The sequence below is a fragment of the Oryctolagus cuniculus genome, chromosome 2 (genome assembly GCF_051225735.1).
Source record: "Oryctolagus cuniculus isolate XC-2025 breed Fujian yellow rabbit chromosome 2, ASM5122573v1, whole genome shotgun sequence".
In the NCBI taxonomy this organism is placed as follows: domain Eukaryota; kingdom Metazoa; phylum Chordata; class Mammalia; order Lagomorpha; family Leporidae; genus Oryctolagus; species Oryctolagus cuniculus.
In genome coordinates, this window is record NC_142868.1 from 154,049,069 (window position 1) to 154,075,004 (window position 25,936).

A 25,936-nucleotide genomic window follows, 5' to 3' on the forward strand; every position below is an offset into this window, starting at 1 on the left:
ACTCTGATGTGGGATGCCTGCGTCGCAAGTGATGGCTTAATCCACTGTGCCACAATGCCAGTTCCTGCCCATTTTTAATCAGGTTAATTTTTTCTTGATGTGTAGCTGTTTAAATTCTTTATATACTTTAGGTGTTAACTTCTTATCAGATGTATGGTTTGTAAATATCTTCTCCAATTCTGTAAGTTGTCTCCTCTGTTGTTCTCTTTGATGTACAGTTTTGTAGTGTACTATAATTGTATTTGTCTATTTCTGCTTTTGTTGCTGTGGTTTTATGGTCATATAAAATAATTATCATGAAAACTAATATCATGGAACTTTCCCCCTGTGTTTTCTTTTAGTAGTTTTATGGTTTCAGGTCTTACATGTAAGTCTTTAATCCATTTTCATTGATTTTTGAATATGAAGTGAAATACACCACAGCGCCGGCCCCGGCTATTCCACTTCTGATCCCAGCTCTCTGCTATGGTCTAGGAAAGCAGTAGAAGATGGCCCAAGTCCTTGGGCCCTTGCATCCATGTGGGAGACCCAGAAGCTCCTGGCTCCTGGCTTCAGATTGGTACAACACCAGCCATTGTGGCCATTTGAAGCGTGAACCAGTGGATGGAAGTCAGTCTCTCTCTCTCTCTCTCTCTCTCTCTCTTTCTGACTGCCTCTACCTCTCTGTAACTTTGCCTTTCAAATAAATAAACAAATCTTCAAAAAATAAAAAATAACATTATTTATATCAATCCATGAACATAGAATATCTTTCTATTTATTTGTGTCTTCTTCAGGGTTTTCATTAGTAATTTATAGGTTTCAGATAAAAAATTTCACTTCTTTGGCTAAATTTATTCCTAAGTACTTTATTTTTTGGTAGCTATTATACATGCAGTAGTTTTGATTTAGTTTTTTTCAATGGTTTGTTCCTAGTATAGAGACTACTGGTTTTTGTATGTTGATTTTCTATCTTGTGACTTTACTCAATTAACTTATTAATTCAGTATATGTGTAAAATCATGTTCTCTTCAGAGATAATTTAATGTCTTCCTTTCAGATTTTGTGACTTTTATTTATAATTATTTTGCTTAATTGCCCTTGCTAGGACTTTGAGTATTAGTCCAATACAGAAGTCTTGGTATGTATGGTGGTGGTGGTATGTTCAAAAAGTCCATGGGAAAAAGCATATTATGAAAAAACTGCAGTGATTTAAAAAATTTCTTCACCAAATTAAACTTATCTTTAAATTCAGTTTTTTTCACAAACTTTTTGAAATACTCTCATGTTTCTAACAATGGTAGCTAAGTTGTTCCATAGTAACAAGCAGTTTCAGTCTAATTCTAGTGGTGTTTCGAATGTTGAAAAATTCAAATGGCATAGCACATACTTGGTGGCCAATCGGTGGCTGAGTCATGTGTGGTGAGTGGTGGAAGGCAAAGGCAGGAACGTGTGTAAGAACAGGAGAGTGATTACATCTCAACCCAGGTGCAGCAGGGGTTGGCGGCAGGGACTAACTAACGACTACCCTCTTGTGAGAACTATCAAAGGAAAGGCACAAGACTGCTCACAAGCGCAGTAACATAAGGCCTCTCAGCAGGTGCCACCCCCAAAAGACTTTGCCGCCTCCCAAAAGCACCATGCTAGGGACCCAGCCTTTAATCACAATGGGCCGTTCTGGGGACACGACTAAATAATTCAGCTATATCCAAACCATACAGACGCTTCTTTGAAAAGAATGTTCGGAACAATTCCTTGGTTAGCAACTCTGTAAATCAAGGAGCAGTGCTCCCTGGTAAGATTCAAGGTAGGAGTTCTTTTCTAATGTGGAAAGAAGGCAATAATAGAACGGGTCAAAGAGAAAAACAGCATGAGGTCTTGCAGAGAAAGACACAGTAGCCTTCTGAAACAGCTCAGTTTTAGGAACTGAGAAGTGAACACCTGTAAACTGGTCCTCTGACTCCATGGTGCTCACCTCTGAAGGCCACCAGTAGTGGATCTTAGTGGGTGTGCCATCTGAGAGCTCCCAGATCTGAATGGAGATAGGATGATTTTCCATCATTTCACCAGGCCAGATTGTGGAGTCTCCTCTTTCAAGGCCACTCTTTTCATTCACAGTTGAGTAGCAATATATGTTGGGACACTGTAGTGGGATTTTTGATTTTCTTAAGCACACTTTTTCTCTCCTATTCACTAAGAGCAGTTGTTTCTCTTTTCCATAAATGAAACATGCCTATGTCCCCTTAAAAGAAACCTCATGGCATTCCTGCTGCAGTTGAAAGATGTGTTAGACAGCTTTTTGTTAACTTAAATACCTGAGGCTGTTTGATTAAATTCATTTAAAAAAAAATCAGGTTTATTTTGGCTCATGGTTCTGGAGGTACAAGGTCTAGGGACCTCCTCTGCTGATAGCTTTCCTGCTGCAGAGTCCTGAGGCAGCGCGGACAATCACAGGCAAGCGACAGCGCATGACCATCTGTCCACCTCATTATAAAACCTCCAGGATTCAATCATGGAAGCCCCACCCTAACATCGTGTTACAATCCAATCACTTGAGAAAGGCAGCATAGATTATATGGGTGCTGCAGGCTCAGGTTTCTCTCCATATCTGACTTGTTTTTGACAACATCTGATAATATCATAGATTGGATTTCAAACCACTTAATAACATAAAACTTTGGGAATTAAACTTCTGTGTGATTTTGGAGAAACAAATCCTATTCAAACTGTAGCAGAAGCCAAGAGTCACTGAAGACACCAGACCCTGTAGAATGATGAGGAGAGAGGCAGGCAGGTTCCTGGGAAAAGGCTCACCTGCACCCGGTACCAAGGTTTTAGAGAAGCCAGGCATAAACAAACTGAGCTTATAAGCATAGGCAAGGCAGCCAAGCTCCACTACTGGGAGACACTGCCTCGACAGATAGCTAGAGAATGTGCTCTCGGGTGCACCTGTTCAACCACGCAAGCCCAAATGTGATGAGGGGCAGGAGAACTGAATTCACTTCCAAGAATGGTGAAGATAATGATGATTGGAAGGTAGATGGGGGTTGTCTTGATGAGGCAGAAAAGCAAGAAATGGAACAGAAAGATAGGAAAATTATTTCCCACCCCCTTCCTTCATCCCTAAAGATGAATTGGTAAATTGAGAAGCAAGTGCTGGCAGTATTTATGATGATACTTAGTTTTCTGAGTTTCAATACTATTTAAATGCTCATGAAAGGAGGATGTTTGGTGCACAATTACGTCGCTGCTTGGGACACCTGCATCCCATATTGGAATGTCTGGTTTGAGTCCTAGCTGCTCTGCTTCCCATCCAGCTGCCTATTAATGTGTACACTGGAAGACAGCAGATGATGGCTCAGATCCTTAGGTCCCTACCACTCACATGGGAGACCCAGATAGAGTTCTAGACTCCTGGCTTCAACCTGGCCCAACCCTGGCTCTTGTAGGCATCTGTCTCTCTGTTTCTCTGCCTTTCAAATAAAATGAATATAAACAAAGACAATTTTTAAAATGCTAATGATGCTCATTTTTATCTCTAGTCCTGACCTCTTCCCTCACGTCCCTTCTGGTCTGTCCTGTGGCCTATTTCCTACCTCCATTTGGATATCTAATAGACATTTCACAGTTTGACAGGTGCAGGATTGAACTCTGGACTCAAACCTTGCCCTCCCAAAACTTGCTTCTCCTGCTATTTTATCATCTCAGTAAATGGCTCCATGATAAACCTGTTATTCAGCTTAATTTGGCGGTCTTAACTCTTCTTTCTTGTACATACAGTACCCAATCTACTGCCAAATCTTGAATTATCTGGAAAATATATTGTGAATCTAACTGTTCCTCACCTCTTCTCTCCCTACTCCTGTAGCCCATACCCCAACCATCTCTCATCTGGAGTATTTTTTTGAGAGATTTGATTTTATTTATTTAACAGATAGAGTTACTGACAGTGAGAGGGAGAGACAAACAGAGGGGTCTTCCATCTGCTGGTTCAGTCCCCAAATGGCTGCTACGGCTGGAGCTGTGCCAATCCGAAGCCAGGAGCCAGGAGCTTATTCTGGGCCTCCCACGTGGGTGCAGGGGCCCAAGCACTTGGGCCATCTTCCACTGCTTTCCCAGGCCATAGCAGAGAGCTGGATCAGAAGAGGAGCAACTGGGACTAGAACTGGTGCCCATATGGAATGCTGGCACTGCAGGCAGCAGCCTTACCCTCTACGCCACAATCCGACCCCCAGATACTGAGAATCAGTACTTCAATGTGTGAATTTGAGGGGGACAGGGTTCAGTTTACAGCAGTTACCTGTAATCCCTTACTGGCTGTCTCCCCACTAGAATAAAGCTCTAATAGAGAAAAGACTTGGCTTGTTTTGTGCAGCCCGGTATCCCTAGTACCTCTCAATCCTTGGTATAGTGGGATTTCAGTGAAAACTGTTGAGTAAATGAATTACATAATGAACGAATGATGAAGTCTGGAAATGACATCAGCCCACATCTCCATCTGCCTGGCTTACCGTGTGCCCATTTGTTAGTTTTTCTATCCCTCTCTGTTTCGCCAGGATGATTATCAGCAGGGCTCTCATGAAAGGGGGTCTGCATCTTGCTTTAGGAGAACTACAAGATCCTGTTCCCAACTGTTCACTCGGTTCCTAGAGACCATTGTCTGTCTCCGAGGGTGTCTTTTCCCAAGGGGAGAGAACCCTGCTGCCCAGGAGTTGGCAGACCAGCTGCATCCGTTCTCTCTGGAATTCCTTGGCTCGTTAGGCTGCCCAGAGTCACCAAGGACAAAACTAAACTTTTCAGAAACCACAAAGGGATTGGAGCAGAAAAGAAGTAACTGGTTCTTGGAGGGAGAGGAGGAGGAATACCAATTACTTTAAATAAAGTAAGACGATTTGACTCAAGGCAGAAGATTTAATGAACTTTTACTTTCTACAAGAGTAGGATTAAAAGGCAGTCTTTTTAGGCCCATTGCCTTTGAGATTAACTTTCCCAAAGTAAAAATATCGCGTCATTGCTAGTGGGCAAGCTAGCACATTTTCTCTTCTCTGCCATTCCAAGAAACAGACGTTCTGCTTTTTCATAAATACACTTAAGTGGTGCCAGGATAACGTTAGTTTGTTTCTTTGAATTTCATTTGTGGGAAACTTAGCCCTTTGCTGTTTTCCTGACCATCAGCTGCCAGTAGCATGCTGGTGGGTGGGAAATATTTCAGTTCTCTCAATGCGGGAACCTTGATTTTCATGCAGTGCCTGATGTTTTGCAAAATGTAGCCTGTTCACATGCTGGATGGGGCTTCCAGTGCTCAGCAGTTCACAAAGAGGGCTTTCTGCTTGTCTTCTGGGGCCAGTGGACCAGGACAGCTCTCCTGATGTGTGAATGCTTCAGAATACCTTTCAGTAGGGAGAGCTCATGAAATCTTGGTCACTTGTTTGATTTTTAACAACAGTGAATGTCAGAGAAATTGAAAAACTTATTGATATTATTCTAAGGGAAGATGAGACTGGGAACTCTACTCTTCACAGAGGAACCATAAAGGAAGCCACTTGTTTTTTGTTTGTTTTGAAGACTTCTTTTTCTTTTCTTTTCTTTTCTTTTCTTTTCTTTTCTTTTCTTTTCTTTTCTTTTCTTTTCTTTTCTTTTCTTTTCTCTTCTTTCTTTCTTTCTTTCTTTTTCTTTCTTTCTCTCTCTCTCTCTCTCTCTCTCTTTCTAAGATTTATTTATTTATTTGAAAGAGTTACAGAGAGAAAGAGAGGCAGAGAAAGAGAAAGGTCTTCCATCCGCTGGTTCACTTCCCAATTGGCCGCAATGGCCGGAGACTCCTCCGAGTCTCCTGTGTGGTTGCAGGGGCCCAAGGACTTGGGTCATCTTCCACTGCTTTCTCAGGCCATAGCAGAGAGCTGGATTGGGAGTGGAGCAGCTGGGACTCAAACCAATACCCATATGGGATACCGGCACTGCAGGTAGTGGCTTTACCCACTATCCCACAGCACCGGCCAGATTTATTTCTTTATTTGAAAGGCAGAGTTACAGAGAGTAAGAGGCAGAGAGAGAGAGTGAGAAAAGAAGAGAGAGAGGTCTTCCATTCACTTGTTCACTCCCCAGATGACCACAACTGCCGGAGCTGAGCCAAACTGAAGCCAGGAGCTTCTTCAGAGTCTCCCATGCAGGTGCAGGGGCTCAAGCACTTGGGCCATCTGCTACTGCTTTCCCAGCCATAGCAGAGAGCTGGATTGGAAGAGGAGCAGCCAGGATTCGAAGTGCCCATATGGGATGACAGCACTGCAGGCATTGGCTTTACCTGCTAAGCCACAGCACCAGTCCTGCCATTTGTTTTTGTTGTTCTGAGAGGTCCTCAGAATTGGGATGTTTTCTATTCATAGATGGAGGAAACACAACACAAGAATGAAACACACTGTACTCCCTTTAGGGAAGAGAAGCAACATATTCATCCATGAGAAAGTGGTGTAGAATGGCAAACAATTAAATGATCTGGTGTGGAATCTTAGTGAAAATGAATATAGACAGAACAAATTGATGAAAAGAAATTCTAGTTTTTCTCTCCCATCCACCGTAACTGGAAAGAAAATTTTTTTTCTCAAAAAACTCATTAGGTATATGATGAGTGTCAGTTTTATTCAAGGTCTGAATGATAGTGGACAGGAGCTTCTTCAGGGTCTTCCACGTGGATTCAGGGGTCCAAGGACTTGGGCCATCCTCTGATGCTTTCCCAGGCACATTAGCAGGAAGCTGGATTGGAACGTGGAGCAGCCAGGACTGGAACTGGCGCCCACATGGGATCAGTGCTGCAGGCCAGGGCTTTAACCCTCTGTGCCACAGTGTTGGCCCTCACCCTTTTTTTTTTTTTAAAGATGTTTTATGTATTTGAAAGGCAGAGTTATAGAAAGAGAGGAGGGAGGGAGGAATAAAAAACCTTCCATCTTCTGGTTCACTCCCCAAATGACTACAATTCTCAGGGTTGGTCCTCCCATGTTGGTGGCAGGGTTCCAAACACCTGGGTTGTATTCTGCTGCTTTCTCAGGCACGTTAGCAGGAAGATGGATGGGAAGTGGAGCAGCCAGGACACCCTGCACAGGCGCTGCTTAACCTACTAAGCCACATGCTGGCGCCGAGGCATAATATTCTTCTTGTTTAAAGTAACTGCTTTTGTTGTTGTTGTTGTTTAAAGATTTATTTATTTATTTGAAAGATAGAATTACAGAGAGAGAGAGAAGGAGAGATGCAGAAAGAGATCTTCCATCTGCGGTTCACTCCTCAAACGGCTGCAATGGCCAGGTCTGTGCCAGACCGAAGCCAGGAGCCAGGAGCTTCTTCTGGGACTCCTACGTGGGTGCAGGGGCCCAGGGACTTGGGCCATCTTCTGCTGTTTTCCCAGGTGCATTATCAGGGAGCTGGATTGGAAGTGGAGCAGCCAGGACTGGAACCAGTGCCCACATAAGATACTGGCACTGCAGGCTGCAGTGCCAGCCCCAGAATATTCTTTTTTTTTTTTCCCTGGGAAAGGGGCAGTGACTTTCAGGAATTAGGGATCCACCTCATTTTCCTCTTTCAAGGATCGGATCCCTCTGAAGGTTGCTATGGAAATTGTGATGGGTCAGGAGCATGAGTACCACCTTCTTAGAGCCATATTGCCTCTTAGGCAGCAAACGGTGCAGCCACTCTCCTGGACAAGCCAGCTTAACTTCACCTAGTGCGCACCCACCCAGAACCAGCTGGGAAATAACTGACTATATAAGGACTTAGTCTGTATGAGAACTGCACTCTACCCTTGCTGGTAGCGAGTCTCTGTCAGGTTTCTCTCTCAATACTCTGTTCTGGCTGTTGAGTTCCTGATCTGTCTCCTGCTTGTCTTATTCCTATATTGTTAACAAATTGTAAATTGTCATGGTGTTAGGAGGAGTGATTTTTTACATTATAATGAGTGTATGAGACTGGAGGTCAGGTAATGCTTAATCTGGACATTTGGTTGGATCCAACTGATTTGAACCAATTCCTTTTCCTGAATCTTGTGTTGTTGTGTTTTGTTTTGTTTTGTTTTTTTTCTCCTGTGTGCTTCCTGGTAAGTGAGTGGAGCTGGACTTAACCAAGTACTATCTCATGAAGAGAAACAAATTAGATGTAGTCTTTACTCCAAGCAGAAAAACATAAATAAAAAGATGAAGGAATTATAATTTTTTTATTTGACAGGTAGAGTTATAGACAGAGAGAGAGACAGAGAGAAGGTCTTCCTTCCGTTGGTTCACTCCTCACTATGGCCGGAGCTACGCTGATCCGAAGCCAGGAGCCAGGTGCTTCTTCCTGGTCTCCCGTGTGGGTGCAGGGCCCAAGCACTTGGGCCATCCTCCACTGCCTTCCCTGGCCACAGCAGAGAGCTGGACTGGAAGAGGAACAACCAGGACTAGAAGCCAGTGCCCATATGGGATGCCGGTGCCGCAGGTGGAGGATTAACCAAGTGAGCCATGGCACCGGCCCCAATATAATTTTATCACTAAAATTATGAACCCAATTTAGATCCAGATAAATTGCACTATACTTGTATAATTTACAATCACCAGAGGATTGTCAAAGGAGGGAGGGTTTGATGGCATTTAGTGAAGCCAGAATTCTCAATCTGATATTTTAATTTTATTAATGAAGTTTCATTTGCCAGATTTGTAAATCGCGTTAGCTTAGGAAAAGTGAGTGTGTGCTGTGATGCTGTAGTGGAGTCTGCCTAGCTATTAGTTTGGATGTTAAATGTTTCCCAAAGGCCTGAGTGGTAAAAGTTCAGTCCCCAAAGTCATGAGTTAATGGTATTAAGAGAGCAGAAAGTTAATCCAATCGTGGTGTTGAGTAGGTAGGCCTGTGGGCGTCCTCACAAGTTGGTTCTCATGAGAGGGCTGGTTATAAAGGCCTGAGCTGGCTCACCATGCAATCTTTGCTCCACAGACACACTGCCATTGCCATACACCATCCTTAGCAGAGGCCAAAGCAATGGGGCCACCTGATCCTAGACTGTGAAGCTATAGATATGAGCCAAAGTAAACCTCTTTTCTTCCAAAGTAGCTTGTCAGGTATTTTGTTGTAGTAATGAAAAACTAAGTAGTACAGAGAAAATTAGTGTATAGAAAAAAGTTAGTGTCAGACATTTCCAGGACAAGATTAATAATTTCCTTAATTTTCCAAGCCCTTCTGAGCATTCTTGCAGGTGGGGATGACAACATTGTGGTTCTTGAGACAGAAATCATTTCTGCAAATCCAAGCACTGTAGCATATGACTTATACGTGGACTTGAATCTGAATTGTTTCAAATTTTGGCTCAACGACCTCTATTTAGTTGAACTCTGAAACTCATTTTCCTTATCTGCAAGTTAAAGATAGTAAACCTACCTCAGTACTTAATAAATGTTCAATAATAACAACCGTCATTTTGTTGCTATAAAAACAGCCTATTATCTGAAATTCAAGTAGTAATTACTAAAGATAGTGACTTTCTAGGGTTGCAACTCTTTTTTGGAGGTGGTTAATGGAAGGTTTTCCAATAAATTATTTATATCAACATAGCTTAATAATGTTAGTAAGTATAAACTAATCCTAGAAAAAATCAACTTCTAGTTTCTCTGACTGTGAATACTTTCCGATTCATAAGGCAGGGCCAGCACTGTGGCTCAGCAGGTAAAGCCACCACCTGCAGTGCCAGCATCCCATATGTCTGCCAGTTTGGGTCCTGGCTGCTCCACTTCCGATCCAGCTCTTTGCTATGGTGGGGGAAAGAAGTAGAAGATGGCCTGTCGCTCCCCCTCTTCGTGGAGGAACGACACAGGACCCTGCACTGTTCTTTCTGTCTGCTCAGCCCTCCCCGGGTTTGCTGCTGGTTCTTCCCGGGTTGGCTACTATCCCTTCCACCTCCGTGGAAGGGCAGTTCCCCCTGGCCACATTCCCCACTTCCGCAGGGGAGCGGCACACCGCCGGCCGGCTCTTCTCGGGGGCTGCACAGGTGTTCCTTCAGCTAGATGTTCCCCATAGATGTTCCTGGTGCATGCCGTCTCTCTCCTCCTTTATAGTCCTCCTCCGCCAATCCTAACTCGGCTGCCCACACGCCGAGTACGCTGCTCTCCAATCAGGAGCAAGTCCTACAGTTTATTGGTTGAACTGGAGGCAGCTGTGCGGAAGCTGTTTACTTCTCTCCCAGCGCCATATTGTGGGAGAGCAGATGCATAGAATAAGTCTTAATTCCAGTAACTCAGTCTAGTCCGGTTGCTCCCCACAGATCCCCCTTTCTTTTTATTTTTTGGCGTTGATACGCGCCTGTCTTCGGTGTCCCGCGGCACACACTCTGCTCTACTTGCTAGAGTTGCCACAGGCTCTTACAAGTCCTATCAATCAGGCAAACCGAATCCGGGTCCTCTCTTCGCCATGTTGTGAGGAGGTTTTTAGGCGCTGATGCGTGCCTGTGTTCGGTGCCCTGCAGCGCATGCTCTGGTCGAGCCTGCAGGGGCTTACAAGCCCTATCAGGCAAACCGAATCCAAGCCTTCTCATTGCCTTTTTGTGGGGAGGCCTTACTGATGTTAATTCGTGCCTGTCTTCGGTGACCTGCGGCGCATAAGCTGCTAGCCGCCGCAGGTGCTCATCGTGCTCATCGCCTCACTTAATCAGGCAGACCGAATCCAAGCTCTCACATTGCAGTGTTGTAGGGAGGCCTTTCTATTTCTCTATTTCTCTATCTCCGGGCATTCCTATTTCTCCCATTTTACTTCTATCTTCCAGCATTCCTATTTCTCTCACTTTGCTTCTAAACTTCTATTTCTCTTATCCCTGCAGCTTCCCGGCTCTGCGCCGCTTCAGCCAGTGCCTCTCTAATCTGCGCGGCTCCGCTTTCCACGCCCTTCGCGTCTGCACCACGGCCTACGCCAGCCCCGTTCCCTATCTACTCATGCCCCGTGCTCTCTCTGACGCGGCGGCTTCCGCGAGTAACACAGCGTAGCTTACGTGTCCGCCACTAGCATTCAATCTAAGTTCCCCGGGCTAGCCTGGCGAATTCAACCCAGCATACGTCTCCGCCCCACGGTTTGGCTTCCCGTCCTTTGCTCCCCGGGCTAATCAGACGGATCCCAATCTGGCTTACGTTTCAGCTTCTGGTTTCAACTTTTCGCCCCCTATTCCTGGGCTAACTTGAGAATCCCAAAGTGGCTTTCGTGTCCGCCTTGGCCTGCCCCCCGCGGCTTCAATTTCCCTAACATTTTTCTCTACCCGGTATGTTTCCCCAAGCTTTCCTCCAACAATATTCCTCCCTCATTTCTCCTGGCCTCTCCCCACAGTCCGTATCCGAGTCTGTTTGCTCTAGCTTTCACTTTCGCTTTCGACCTTAGAGATTTCTCCCAGCTTCCCCCCGTAGTCCGTATCCGAGTCTATGCCTAGGCTTTCAATAGCTTCTTCCGGCACCCTTTTCGTCCGGCTTTTCCCTAGGCTGTTTGCTAATCTCTCTCTCCGGTATTTTCCCAGTTCTTCCCGTTTCTTCCCTCCTAAGTTTGCTATCCGTCCTAGGTTTCCTATCCGAGTCACGGCACCATTATGTCGCTCCCCGTCTTCGTGGGGGAACGACACAGGACCCTGCGCTGTTCTTTCGTCTGCTCGGCCCTCCCCGGGTTTGCTGCTGGTTCTTCCCGGGTTGGCTACTATCCCTTCCACCTCCGTGGAAGGGCAGTTCCCCCTGGCCACATTCCCCACTTCCGCAGGGGAGCGGCACACCGCCGGCCGGCTTTCTCGGGGGCTGCACGGGTTCCCTTAGATGTTCCCCATAGATGTTCCTGGTGCATGCCGTCTCTCTCCTCCTTTATAGTCCTCCTCCGCCAATCCTAACTCGGCTGCCCACACGCCGAGTACGCTGCTCTCCTCCAATCAATAGCAAGTCCTACAGTTTATTAGTTGAACTGGAGGCAGCTGTGCGGAAGCTGTTTACTTCTCTCCCAGCGCCATATTATGGGAGAGCAGATGCATAGAATAAGTCTTAATTCCAGTAACTCAGTCTAGTCCGGTTGCTCCCCACAATGGCCCAAATCCTTGGATCCCTGAACCTTCATGGGAGACCTGAAGAAGCGCCTGGCTCCTGGCTTCTGGCTTTGGATTGGCCCAGCTTTGGCCGTTGAGGCTATCTGGGGAGTGAACCAGTGGATGGAAGACCTCTGTCTCTGATGGCCTCTGCCCCTCTAACTCTGCCTCACACCTAAATAAATACATAAAAAACAAATTCATAAGGCAATATTTAGAATTTTGACAGAATACTTAAGTGAGCAAAAATTTTTTGTCATTTGGAACACTAAAAACTAATTGCAAACTATTTTACTGAGGGCACAGATGTGAAGCTGCTAGAACTGGACAAAATTCACTTTTTGCTTACATTACTGAATGATTTTAGAGAGTAGATTCCACATATTGGTTTTCTTTTCTTTCTTTTTTTAAAGATTTTATTTATTTATTTGAGAGGTAGAGTTACAGACAGTGAGAGGAAGAGACAGAAAGGTCTTTCTTCCATTGGTTCACTCCCCAAATGGCTGCAACGGCTGGAGCTGTGCTGATTGAGAGCCAGGAGCCAGGAGCTTCTTCCTGGTCTTCCATGTGGGTGCAGGGGCCAAAGGACTTGAGCCATCTTCTACTGCCTTCCCAGGCCACAACAGAGAGCTGGATCGGAAGAGGAGCAGCCGGGACTAGAAGCCGGCACCCGTATGGGATACTGACACCGCAGGTGGAGGATTAACCTACACGCCATGGCGCCAGCCCCTATTTGGTTTTCAAACACTAAATTGCTAGTCTTTTTAGGAAGTTTGATTTTAATATTGTGCATTAATAAAAACTATGTGTCTTAGGAAAATGTTATATTTTTCTCTTAAATTCAAGGCAAAACATAATTTATTCTATTGAGACATAACAGAAGGCAATTCTGGGATAGCCTGTTAGCAAAACAGATTTGAAAAATTTAAGACAGTGTATGTATGACTAGATGTGAGATGTCTAGTACTATATTTTTAAGATTTTATTTATTTATTTGAGAGGTAGAGTTACAGATAAGAAAGAGAGAGAGAAAGAGAAAGGTCTTCCATCTGCTGGTTCACTCCCCAAATGGCCACAACGACCGGAACTTAGCGGCTTCAAAACCAGGAGCCAGGAGCTTCTTCTGGGTCTCCCACGTGGATGCAGGGGCCCAAGGATTTGGGCCACCCTCTACTGCTTGCCCAGGCCATAGCAGAGAGGAAGATCTGAGGAAGAGCAGCAGGGACTGGAACCAGTGCCCATATGGGATTCCAGTGCTGCGGGCGCAGGCTTAACCTACTATGCCACAGAGCCAGCTCCAGTACTATTTTGCATCATCACAAATGTTTTCTGTGGTTGAGATGTTTACCGCTTCTAGAAGTTCTACTTAATTTACTTACTTTTGGTGAATATTGTTTGTTTCAAATGTAAAAAATACTATAATGCTTAGAAATGTACAAGTAGCTGTGGATGCAAAATAGTTTAAAGCCCTATATGCCATTTATTAATAATTTTGATCTCTCCTTTCCATTTTTATGTTCTGAGATTGTCAGGACTGTTTTTATTTTGTTTAATTTTTAATGAGTAAAATTCTGCTAGTCTTCAAACTAGATTCTTCTGATTGCTAGTGAGGAAAACGTGTTCCTTCTTCCCAATCACTATTAAAAAGCATCAGTAAACTATTGTTTCTTCTTCCTCCTCCTCCTCTTCCTCCTCTTCCTCCTCTTCCTCTTCTTCTTCCTCTTCTTCCTCTTCTTCTTCTTCTTCTTCTTTTTAGATTTACTTATTTATTTGAGAGGAAGAGTTACAGAAGAGAGAAAGAGAGAGGTCTCCCATCCGCTGGTTCACTCCCCAAATGGCTGCAATGGCTGGAGCTGGGCTGATCCAAAGCCAGGAGCCAAGGGCTTCCTCTGGGTCCCCCACCCAGGTGCAGGATTCCAAGCACTTGCGCCATCCTCTACTGCTTTCCCAGGCCATAGTAGAGAGCTGGACTGGAAAAGGAGCAGCTGGGACACTACACGAACCGGTGCACATAGGGGCTGCCAGTGCCGCAGGTGGGGGCGTAACCTACTGTGCCACAGAGCTTGCCTCCTCTTATTTCTAATGGAGAAGTGTTGGAAGATACCAAGACTTCAGTGATTGAAGCCATGGCTTGTGAAAGAAACCTTTTAATCTCTATGCCATAATTCTGATGGGCTTTCTACCATTAATAGTGTATGTTCTTGATGCCAGTACTCAAAGGGGCAGTTACATTTTCTGAAAGGTAATAGGTGCATTCATTTAGATAATTTGCAGTATGGTAAAATGGTGAAGGTAAAGAATTAGGGGGGTATCCCCGTCACCTCTGCTGTGTAGATGGCTGATGCCCACTCTTCTGTCAGGATGTTTGTGTTTATGACATGAAAATTTATGATTTCTGAAAGGCTATGTGCATCAGTCCAAGATGAAATATTAATGAGGCTTAATTCTGCTGTAAGAGATTAATTAGTAGAATTTCTAATATTTTCCTCTCACAATCCACAGGATCATTTTGCCCATTTTTTAGTTTATTGACATGAGATAAAGCACCCTACCGGCCGGCGCAGCAACTCACTAGGCTAATCCTCCGCCTAGTGGCGCCGGCACACCAGGTTCTAGTCCTGGTCGGGGCGCCGGATTCTGTCCCAGTTGCCCCTCTTCCAGGCCAGCTCTCTGCTGTGGCCAGGGAGTGCAGTGGAGGATGGCCCAGGTGCTTGGGCCCTGCACCCCATGGGAGACCAGGAAAAGCACCTGGCTCCTGGCTCCTGCCACCGGATCAGCGCAGTGCGCCGGCCACAGTGCGCCGGCCGCTGCGGCCATTGGAGGGTGAACCAACGGCAAAGGAAGACCTTTCTCTCTGTCTCTCTCTCTCACTGTCCACTCTGCCTGTGGGAAAAAAAAAAAAAAAAAAAGCACCCTACCACCGCTGCTAAACAAGTGAAAAAGAATCGAGAAATGGATTTTCTCCTAAGCCTTGGCAACATAACTCAAGAACTTTCACCTCAATAGCTCATTTTGATATAACATCAGTGCATATGATGGTTCTATTTCTGTATTCAAATAGAGTAAGTACTGGTAAGTAAAATCATCCAACACTAGGAACAGAGTCTGAAATTAGATTTAGTTGGCTGGTATTTATCACCGTGTGATGTTGACTACAAATCCTAGTATTTCAAAATTCAAGTCTTGATTTTGGTCTTTGTTTAAGACCTTTTGTGCTGGATCTTTGGAGCTACTGAGTCAATACTGTGGCCTCATTGTGTGCCAGGCATTTTACGCATTGTCAGAAACCAGGTCAGTCCTTTGTGAATCAGATTGATTTAAAAGGATAGTTCACTGGGGAGCACACAATTGTTTTGATGCGATTTGTTGCCAACATCCCTTTAACCAAGAATACAGACTATGGTTGGACTATTAGCTCCACCTGGTGGTGTCTCAAAGAAAAGCAGGTGAAGCTCAAAGTAGAGAAACGGAGTCTCTGTCACAACTTTGTAAAGGTGAGCAACTAGTTGTTTTCCTGAAACCCCAATCTGAGGACAGGAAAGTTAGTATATGTGAAACTGTCGAAAGTGAAGTCAGTGATTTTCAGTCATTGGAGAATGTATTTTAAAACAAAGAGAAATCACTTGGTAAGTTTATTCAAAATGCAGGTCCTTACACTCCATCCTGAAAATTTTTATTTAGTAGGTGGGGATAGCACCCACTTTCAATAGTCTTCACTTGGATAAAGACTCCTCAAAGTGCATTTAGGGGGGCCGGTGCTGTGGTACAGTGGGTAAAGCCACCGCCTGCAGCGCCAGCATCCCATTTAGGCGCCAATTCGAGTCCCGGCTGCTCCACTTCCGATCCAGCTCTCTGGCCTGGGAAAGCAGTAGAAGATGGCTCAAGTCCTTGGGTCCCTGCACCACGCAGGAGACCTGGAGGAAGCTCCTGGCTCCTGGCTTTGGATTGGCAAGGCACCTGCCACTGCGGCCAATTGAGGGGTGAACCTGTGGATGAAAGACCTCTCTCTTTGCGTCTCCTTCTGTGTAATTCTTACAAATAAATAAATCTTAGAAAGTGTATTTACTTATATTGTAGATGAGCCATTTCTCCACCCTAGTAGGAATTCAGCCTGTTTATCTGGAAGAATGACCACATAATGGAGGAAGCAGCTAATAATTGTGCAATCAAATGAAATTTCATTGACTACTGATTTACAAGGGGTATGAGGATACCTGGACTTGCCCCCAGCTCTGAGAGAAGCTCAGAACTATGTTAGCCAAGATGGAAGGCTCACTTTTAAAATCTTTCTATTTTGAAATAATGACTTCTATTTTTAAGAGCCATCCATGACACAATAGTTTTTACAGATATATCTTTTTCCTTTTCAAGGAGAATGTGATCTAAATATTCTCAAAGTATCTCTTGGCACTAACTTTTCATAATTCTAACTCCCTCCCCTCCTATAACATAAGGTTTAAATGTGAAGGTAATTATGTTTTAATTCACTGATATTATAAATATGATCCTGTAATTCATTAAGGAAATTATTTTTAATGACTTTAGGTTTTATCTAGTTAATAAAGAGGAATATTAGAAAGTAAGTTAATACTCATTAGGAACCTGGTATCAAGTGTAGGGCTAGACTTTTTTTATGCACAGTAAAATTAATACTGATACAACCACCTTGTAAAATTGTTTCTACAAGAGGGAATGAGGCTCAAGAGGTTCACTGATACATGTAGGCTCACACGGTTGTGTGGCATAGTAAGAAATATAGTTGGTCCTCATCCCAGATTCGTGACACAGAGCTCCTAAAACCCTAGGAATCTCCTGAGTGATGGGAGTGCTTTTTGTTACTCATAATATTCCCCTTTGGCTCACACTATTGTTTTTGCTAATGGTACTTAGGATGGGACTGCTCATCAGAAAGACCAAGTGATTGGAAGGTTGGAACTTTCAGCTCCATCCATGGACCTCTGGGAAAGGCAGTCTGGAGACCAAGCTGTATGAAAACTTCTGAGTTCTGGAGCATGGGAGGTAATGGGAGAGCAGCACACCGAGAGGGCCTGGGAACTCTGTGTCCCCACTCCCATTAGTTGATGTCTTGTCTAATGCATCTCTTCCATATGGATGTCCTGGTTGTAATCTCTGTTAACAGCTTGGTAAACACTAAGTGTTGCTCTGAGTTCTGTGAATTATTTTAGCAAATTATTGAACCTGAGAAGGGTTGAATAAATCTAATGTTTTGTGCTGAGTGTGAAAAACAGCTTGGCTTTTTCTCTCTTACATATTAAGTTAAAAAGAAGATTTAGACCATCCAGAGTACATGCTCTTTATAAATACTGCTTTCTATTACAATCTACAAATAAATCTAAAATAGTCAATTATATTAACCTTTTCTTAAAGTAAAATATCTTTGGCCAGAACTACTGAAAAGAGGAAAAGTAAAGTATTTTCTGGCCACTTTTCTGTCCTTGTTCAAATAATGTATATTCAAAAGGTGTGTAATGGATAATGGAGAAAATAAACTGATTAATGTACCATTAACTACATGACAACACTGCTTATGAACATTTTATTCACTTGAAAATAAATATTGTGCTGTGAAATTTTCCAGAACTAAAATCTGAAGCATACAGTAGTAAATACAATGGCTGGCCAGCACACTGTGTTTTATTAGGGTGAATCAATCTGAATCAAAGGATCATCAACTGTCCACACCAGATATATACTCTGGGAGAAAACATATGACAAAAAAGGAAAAAAAACAGATGAAAGTTCTGGGAAAGAAGCAACCTATTACAAATAAGAATCTCTTGAGATTAACAGTGAGGAAGAAAACTCCCAGTGAGGCTTTACGTTGTGCCCAATTTCCTAGTTTAATGCCTGGCAGAGAGCAGCTGCTATATAAAAATTTGTTGAAAGGATTTCAGGCACCATAATTTACACATTTTACATGGTTTCTCATTTAAACAACCTTCTGTCAATTTGTTTTTTCATTAGCTAGTTATATATAATTTACATAATTAATCTATAACTTAAAAGGTTTCAATAGATATGATTATGACATTTGACTAGGCTGGAATCTATATTGCTTGGATGAGATTTATTTTGGAATCACATTATTCAAGCAAAGAAAAAAATACAATCAGTTCATAACATACAACAAAAATGAAAAAAGTGAGACAAATGTCACCTTAAAAGTTTATCAATAACCTCTTATATACACATATACATTCACAAAGTGGTTGAGAGTCCTTTTATATGATCCTTTAGATGAGGTCCAATGGCTTAGAACTCTGTGAGACACATGGTCAGACAGAGATCTGACTTTCAGTGATCTCAGTTTCCTCCCCATTTTCATGTCCTTTAATTGGGGAGAGAAAGAAGTCCATTTTCATCTGCTGTATCTAAGATTTTACAGATCACTGGAGATTCAACCTAAAAAATAAACACAATAAAGCCATTAAAAAGTGCTAAGTTGAATTCTTGCTGCTGAACAAAGACATCTGGTAAATATATATGAGTCCTTGTTTTGGATAAACATCCAACATTATTTCTACAAATTCAAAGCTTTCTAAATAACAATTTTTTGTCATTGATAAAAAAATCATAGTTGTGAAATGGAACCCCCTTCCCTAATACCTTTGATGTGACTTCATTTTTATTTATATATTTTCTTTTTTTCTTTCTTTTAAATTTTTTGACAGGTAGAGTTAGACAATGAGAGAGACAGAGAGAAAGGTCTTCCTTCCGTTGGTTCACTCCCCCAATGGCCGCTACAGCAAGCACGCTGTACCTATCCGAAGCCAGGAGCCAGGTGCTTCCTCCCGGTCTCCCATTTGGGTGCAGGGACCCAAGCACTTGGGCCATCCTCCACTACCTTCCCGGGCCACAGCAGAGAGCTGGACTGGAAGAGGAGCAACCAGGACTAGTACCTGGCACCCCAACTGGGACTAGAACTCAGGGTGCCAGCGCCGCAGGCGGAGGATTAGCCTAGTGAGCCACGGCACCGGCCTATATATTTTATTTCTTTAAAGATTTATTTTATTTGAAAGAGTTACAGAGAAAGGTAGAAAGAGGGTGGAGGCCTTCCATTCGCTGGTTTGCTCCCCAAATGGCTGGAGCTGAGGCAATCCAAAGCCAGGAGCCAGGAGCTTCCTTCTTCCACATCGGAGTAGGGGTCCAAGGACTTATGGCATCCTCCGCTGCTTTCAAAGGGAGCTGGATAGGAGTGGAGCAGCTGAGACTTGGACTGGTGCCCATACGGATGCCAGCGCCACAGGCCGGGGCTTTAACCTGTGTGCCACAGTGCCAGCCCTTATTTATATATCTAAAAGATGTATTTATTTGAAAGGCAGAGTGACAGAGAGAGACAGAGAGATCTTCTATCTGATGGTTCACTCCCTAAATAGCTGAATGGCTAGGGCTGGGCCAGGCTAAAGCCAGGAAACAAACTCAAACCAAGTCTCCCAGGTGGGTAGCAGGAGCCCAAGCACTTGGGCCATCTGCTGCTGCTTTCCCAGGCACATTACAGGGAGCTGGTTCAGAAGTGGAGCAGCCAGTACTAGAATTTGTGCTCTGGTATGGGATGTCAGCATCATAGAGGGTGGCTTAATATGTGGCGTCATCCACAATACCAGTACCTGATGTAGAATTTATCAGGGCCCAGTTTTTCTCCCTCAACTTGCTGTTCATTTGATGATTACAAATAAATTTCTTGCTAAATAACCCCTAAATTTAGGGAGTGGTTTAAGGGTCAGAGCAGCCCAAGACCCCAGTTCACAAAATTCAGAATTTAGTTGTTACCTTTATGGTTAACATCTTAATGCTAGACTATTCGGAGATACTTCATAGGAACTCCAGACCCTGATCAAAGCAATACCCAAAATACCTATCAGACCCCAGACAGACTGCAGCCCACCGTGTTATCATATAATTTTTTTAAGATTTAGTTTTATTTATTTGAAAGATAGAGTTAAATAGAAAGAGGGGAAGAGACTTTCATCCATTGGTTCACTCCTCAAATGGCCACAGTGATTGGGTCTGGGCCAGGCCACAGCCAGGAGCCTGGGAATTCCATCAGGATCTACCACGTGGGTAGCACCAGCCCAAGTACTTGGGCCATGATCTACTGCTTTCTCAGGTGCATTAGCAGGGAGCTGGTTTGGAAGTGGAACAGCTGGGATTCAAACCAGTGTTCATATGGGATGCCAGCATGGCAGGTGGCAGCTCAACCCACTGTACCACAATGCTGCCCCATCACTGCATCTTCAAAAGAACACATCAGCTTCCCATTGCTGACCAATCAAAGGAAGATCACAGCACTATGAACCAACCAGAGACCCACACATGAGCCTATCATGCACTGTTCAAGTCCCACACTTCAATCTATGTGATCATCACCTTGTCTTTGGTGTAGCAGTTAAGATGCTGCTTGAGATATCTACATTCCATATCAGAGTCCCTAAGTTCAATTCCTAGCTCCACTTCTCAAAGAGCTTCTTGCTAATGTGCACCCTGGGCTCAAGTACTTGGGTCCCTTCCAGCCACATGGGAAATCCAGACTGAGTTCTAGGCTCCTGGCTTTTGCTTGGCACAGCCCTGGCTATTGCTAGCATTTGGGGAATGAATCAGAGAATGGAAGATCTCTGTCTCTCTGCCTTTCAAATAAATAAATACAAATAAAAGATTAAAAAAAAATCTACCACCCTTAATCAAGCCTTAGAAATTCTGAATTGAGTGACAGCTGCCCGATCTCTTGCTTTGCATACTGCAAAACAAACTCCTACTTTCTAATACCAACCCAGTGTCTGTCACTGATTAGCTGGACTTTTTTTAGAGTTAGATTTTTTCAAATGACTTAGATTTAATCATTGGAAGCAAACTAAATGGAAAGCTTACAATGGAGAAGAATATCAGTGTCTTAGTTAGATCTTAATAAAAATTATAGGTTGTAGCAACACAGTAAGCTGTATTCAATGTAAAAGGCAAAGAAAAATGTAACCCAAAGGTGGGCAAAATGTTGAAATGATCAGATATGATAATTATAATAAACATGAAGGAAAAGTAGGAAAGGCAGATAGCAAGTGTGACCAGACAAAGGAATTTCAGCAGAGAAAAGGAAAACGTGAGAAAAGAACCAAATGGAAATTATTAGAGATGAAAAATCTATCAGAGATAAATTCCTTCAATGGACTGCACACAGCATAGAAAAGAACCAGTGTACTTGAAGACAAGAGAAATTACCTAAACTGAAACAAAGGGAAAAGAAAGTAGGGGAAAAAGAATCTGATATTTTGGAACAATTTCAATTTAACATGTTTAACTGTAATCTAAGAAACAAAGGAGAAAAACAAGCAAAGAAATCTTTGAGGAGATAATGGTCAAAAATGTTCCAAACTGATACATTATTTTGTTTGACAGGTAGAGTTAGACAGTGAGAGAGACAGAGAGAAAGGTCTTCCTTCCATTGGTTCACCCCCAAATGGCCGCTACGGCTGGCATGCTGCACCGATCCAAAGCCAGGAACCAGGTGCCTCCTCCTGGTCTCCCATGTGGGTGCAGGGCCCAAGGACCTGGGCCATCCTCCACTGCACTCCCGGGCCACAGCAGAGAGCTGGACTAGAAGAGGAGCAACTGGGACAGAATCTGGTGCCCATATGGGATGCCAGCGCCGCAGGCAGAAGATTAGGCAAGTGAGTCACGGCGCCGACCCCAAAACTGATACATTTTAAGCACCCACGAAATCAAGGAACTCACTGATAAATACAGAGAAATAGTACAGTAAATACATAGAAAACCACATTTAGGCATTGCTACATCGAAGGCGGGATCATAAAGTCTAGAAAGAAACAAAGAAGAATATTTTAATGACTTGGGGTAACAAAAATTTCTTAGGACACAAGTAAATAAATATAGCTTTTTAAACAAACAGACTGACAATATCACATGTTGCTGAGGATGTGGAACAACTGGTCTCTTACACATTCCTGGCAGGAAAATAAAATGGTACTACCACTTTGGAGAAATCAAAATTCTGTGACTCAGCAGTTCTATTCCTATGCATTTATCCAAAGAAATGAAAACACTGGCCAGTGCTGTGGCTCACTAGGCTGATCCTCTGCCTGTGGTGCCGGCACACCGGGTTCTAGTCCCGGTTGGAGCGCCGGATTCTGTCCTGGTTGCTCCTCTTCCAGTCCAGCTCTCTGCTGTGGCCCAGGAAGGCAGTGGAGGATGGCCCAAGTGCTTGGGCCCTGCACCCGCATGGGAGACCAGGAGGAAGCGCTTGGCTCCTGGCTTCGGGGGTGAACCAATGGAAGACCTTTCTCTCTTTCTCTCTCTCTCTAACTCTGTCCAAAAAAAAAAAAAAAAAAAAAAAAAAAAGAAATGAAAACACAAAAAGACTTAAAAATTCTTCACTGCAGCCTTATTCAGAGTAACCAGAAACAAACATCTAGATAAAAAAACAATATAAGAGCATATGTAGTATATTTATATAAAAACAATAGAAAGAAAACAAAGTACTGATACACGCAACAACATGGCTGAATCTCAAAAGCATGTTGAGTCAAAGAGTCCAGGCAAAGGGCCAGAGCCGTGGCGCAGCAGGTTAAGCCGCAGCCTGCAGTGCTGGCATCCAATATGGGTGCTGGTTCAAGCCCCGGTTGCTCCTTTTTCCTATCCAGATCCCTGGGAAAGCAGTGGAAGATGGCGCAAGTCCTTGGGCCCCTGTACCCATATTGGAGACCTCAAAGAAGCCCCTGGCTCCTGGCTTCGGCCTGGTCGAGTCCAGGCTGTTGTAGCCATTTGGGGAGTGAAGCAGGGCATAGAAAATCTCTGTCTTACCTCTCTCTATGTAACTCTTTCAAATAAATAAATAAATCTTTAAAAAAAAAGCAAGGCAAAAAATTGTATATTAATATCATTTCATTTGTGTGGCATCCAAAAAGAAGCAACACTACTCTATGATGTAAGACATCGGTAAGGGGTAATCTTGGGGAGGGGGTAAGGAATGTTTGCTAAAAAGGAGTATGAGACAGATACTTTATTTTGGGTATGTTATAAGGGTATTAAAATTGTCAAATACATCAGAGTCAACATTTAAGATATGTGCATTTTAGTTTACATAAATTATACATTTAAAAAACCATGTCAGCCTTTCATAAGTGATATGGGGGCTATATTAAGTCATAGAGACAGATTACTGATGGTCCTTTCTAGACTTAATGCAAAAATTTAAAATGTAGACCAAGACCAAACTTTTGATTATTTTCCTTCTACTTACTCCAAGGATATATTGACAGGAGTGAGGTTCCAGCATATATACAGTAACAGCATGAGGAGAATCTGACTCCTTACACCTGAAAGATAGACACTGTAAGGGACTGCCCAGATCATACAGAGTAAGATTATTTTTAATAGTTTTCCTCTTAAGCTATAAAAATTCTATTTAAGTAGACCTTGTATATTTAATAAATAGCTCGATTATTCATAATTAATTTTAATTGTTCATAGGAAGCAGGTAAAAGAGAAAGACACATAGCATGATTTGAGGGCTCAACTCACTTTAGTTTTACAGTCACCTGTCTTGGTTTGTCAGTTATATCACAAATATCTCCATTTCCATAAAAATGGGACACCATCCTGAAAGAAACACACAAGCCTTATTAAACTAAGATATCACTAATTTAAAATAATTTCAACAGGGTGAGAAAATTGTTAACAGAAGTTAGTTTTGCATTAGTTAAAAACTGATTTTGGGGCTGGTGCTGTGGTGGAGCAGGTAAAGCTGATACCTGTAGTGCTGGCATCCCATATGGGCACTGGTTCAAGTCCCAGATGCTCCACTTCTTCTTTTTTTTTTTTTTTGACAGGCAGAGTGGACAGTGAGAGAGAGAGACAGAGAGAAAGGTCTTCCTTTTGCCATTGGTTCACCCTCCAATGGCCGCTGCGGCTGGCGTGCTGCAGCCGGCGCACCGCGCTGATCCGAAGCCAGGAGCCAGGTGCTTCTCCTGATCTCCCATGGGGTGCAGGGCCCAAGCACCTGGGCCATCCTCCACTGCACTCCCTGGCCACAGCAGAGAGCTGGACAGGAAGAGGAGCGACCAGGACAGAATCTGGCGCCCCAACCGGGACTAGAACCCGGTGTGCTGGCACCGCAGGCGGAGGATTAGCCTAGTGAGCCGCGGTGCCTGCCATGATGCTCCACTTCTAATACAGCTCCCTACTAGTATGCCTGGGAAGGCAGTGGAAGATGGCTCAAGTCCTTGGGCCTCTGTACCCATGTAGGAGACCCAGAAGAATCTCCTGGCTCCTGGCTTTGGCCTGGCCTAGTACTGGCTGTTGTGGCCATTTAGGGAGTGAACCAGCTGACAGAAGACTTCTCTCTCTGCCTCTGCATCTCTCTCTCTCTGTAACTCTGACTTTCAAATAAATAAATCTTTAAAAAAAAAACAAACTGATTTTAAAATATTCTTTAAAATATATATTTAAGGTTACATGGCAGTCTTTCAGATTGTATAGAGTATAAGTTAATGATGTTTTGTACTGGCTTAAAATTAATAATAAACTTGCATGTTATTTATTTGTATACAAATAGTTACGGTTGGATTTCTTTAAAAAAAGTTGTTTCAAAGTTATCTATTTCCCAAGTCTGGTACATTGTTTTATAGAATAACTTTGTTTTTGTCCTCCTTCTAGCTAATCTCATTAAAATAATGTGCTATAGAAGTACAAAATGCAAAACCTAGGTCAAGCTATAAAACTCAAATAAGCAGTATTCAAAGAAAAGCTTTAATTTTGCTAGTCTCACATTCCCATGCTTCAGTTGCACATGATGCCATAAACTATTTCCACATGACACATATATTTGGGGCTTTAAAAAGTTCATGGAGAATATGCATTAATGTTTAATCTCCATTTTCCATGAACTTTTGATGCTCCCCTGTATAAGTGTAAGAAAAATCAATCTGGGGATAGGCCTTTGGCTCAGAGTTTAAGTCACCACTTGGGGTACCTATATCCCGTATTAGAGTGCTTTGGTTCAAGTCCTGGCTCCGTTTCTGATCCAACTTCCTACTAACGTGCACTTTGGGAGGTAGCAGATGATAGGCTCAAGTACTTGGGTCTCTGCCACTGAAGTGGGAGACACAGATTGAATCCTGGGGTCCTGGTTTCAGCCTGGCCCAGCCTGGCTGTTTTGGACATTTGAGCAGTGAACCAGTGGGTGGGAAACTGGTCTCTTTCCTTCTCTACTTTTCAAATAAATAAAGATTTTAAAAAATTATTCTCTTTAGTGTATTATGATACCTAACTTTGATTTTGGTTAACCCAAAAAGTCAGCATATTCTGAAAACAATCTCCTCAATACCATCTGTTCTAGGAAGGACCAAGTTAACACTTGAGAAGGAACAAAAATGAATAATTTAAAATTCACTAGGCAAGAGAGCACTCTTGGGAGATGAGATTAAGTTACTTCTATTATAAAAAAATACACCCATATGGTCCAAAAGAAATGTGAAATCATTTTTTAAAAATATGTTCACAAAAAAAAGAAAAAACAAAATCAACAAAAAACTACTATTCAACTATTTTCAATCATTATGTCACAAAGGCTAAGTAACAAAGGGAAATGCACAGTACATTTAAATAGAATTAACTGAATTCTAAAGGTCATGATTACACATGAAAGAAGCAAATGTTTTAGACAGCTTTAGTTCCAACAGAGCTGAGTCTGTTGCTAACACCACAGCCACTACCATTGCTAAGGGCAGCAAAGTTTTTTGCAGGCCATTGCCAGGTATTGTTGTTTACATGAACTGTCTCATTTAAATGTCACAAGAATCCTATGAGGCAAATACATACAGATAAGAAAAGTGAGGCTTAAAAAAGGTTCTGTATTTTGTACAAAAGGCACAATTTGAATCC

General features: G+C 43.1%; 2 protein-coding genes across 4 annotated transcripts in view; one reads left to right on the top strand and one right to left on the bottom strand.

The window, feature by feature from the left end:
* The window catches only part of ASB3 (ankyrin repeat and SOCS box containing 3), a 192,647-nt gene that overhangs the window by 34,020 nt on the left and 132,691 nt on the right, over positions 1-25,936 (top strand). The gene's annotated exons all lie outside the window — the stretch shown is intronic.
* ERLEC1 (endoplasmic reticulum lectin 1) overlaps positions 17,569-25,936 on the bottom strand; it is a 39,006-nt gene continuing 30,638 nt past the window's right edge. For 2 of the 3 annotated variants that reach the window (XM_002709867.6, XM_070069123.2), the window contains 3 exons: positions 23,576-23,653; positions 23,295-23,370; positions 17,569-18,448 (listed from right to left, as the gene is read on the bottom strand). In XM_002709867.6, coding sequence (XP_002709913.1) covers positions 18,377-18,448; positions 23,295-23,370; positions 23,576-23,653 — 226 coding nt within the window. In that variant the 3' untranslated portion in view covers positions 17,569-18,376. The remainder of the gene's footprint in view (positions 18,449-23,294; positions 23,371-23,575; positions 23,654-25,936) is intronic. The other variant, XM_089327657.1, reaches the window with a different exon arrangement.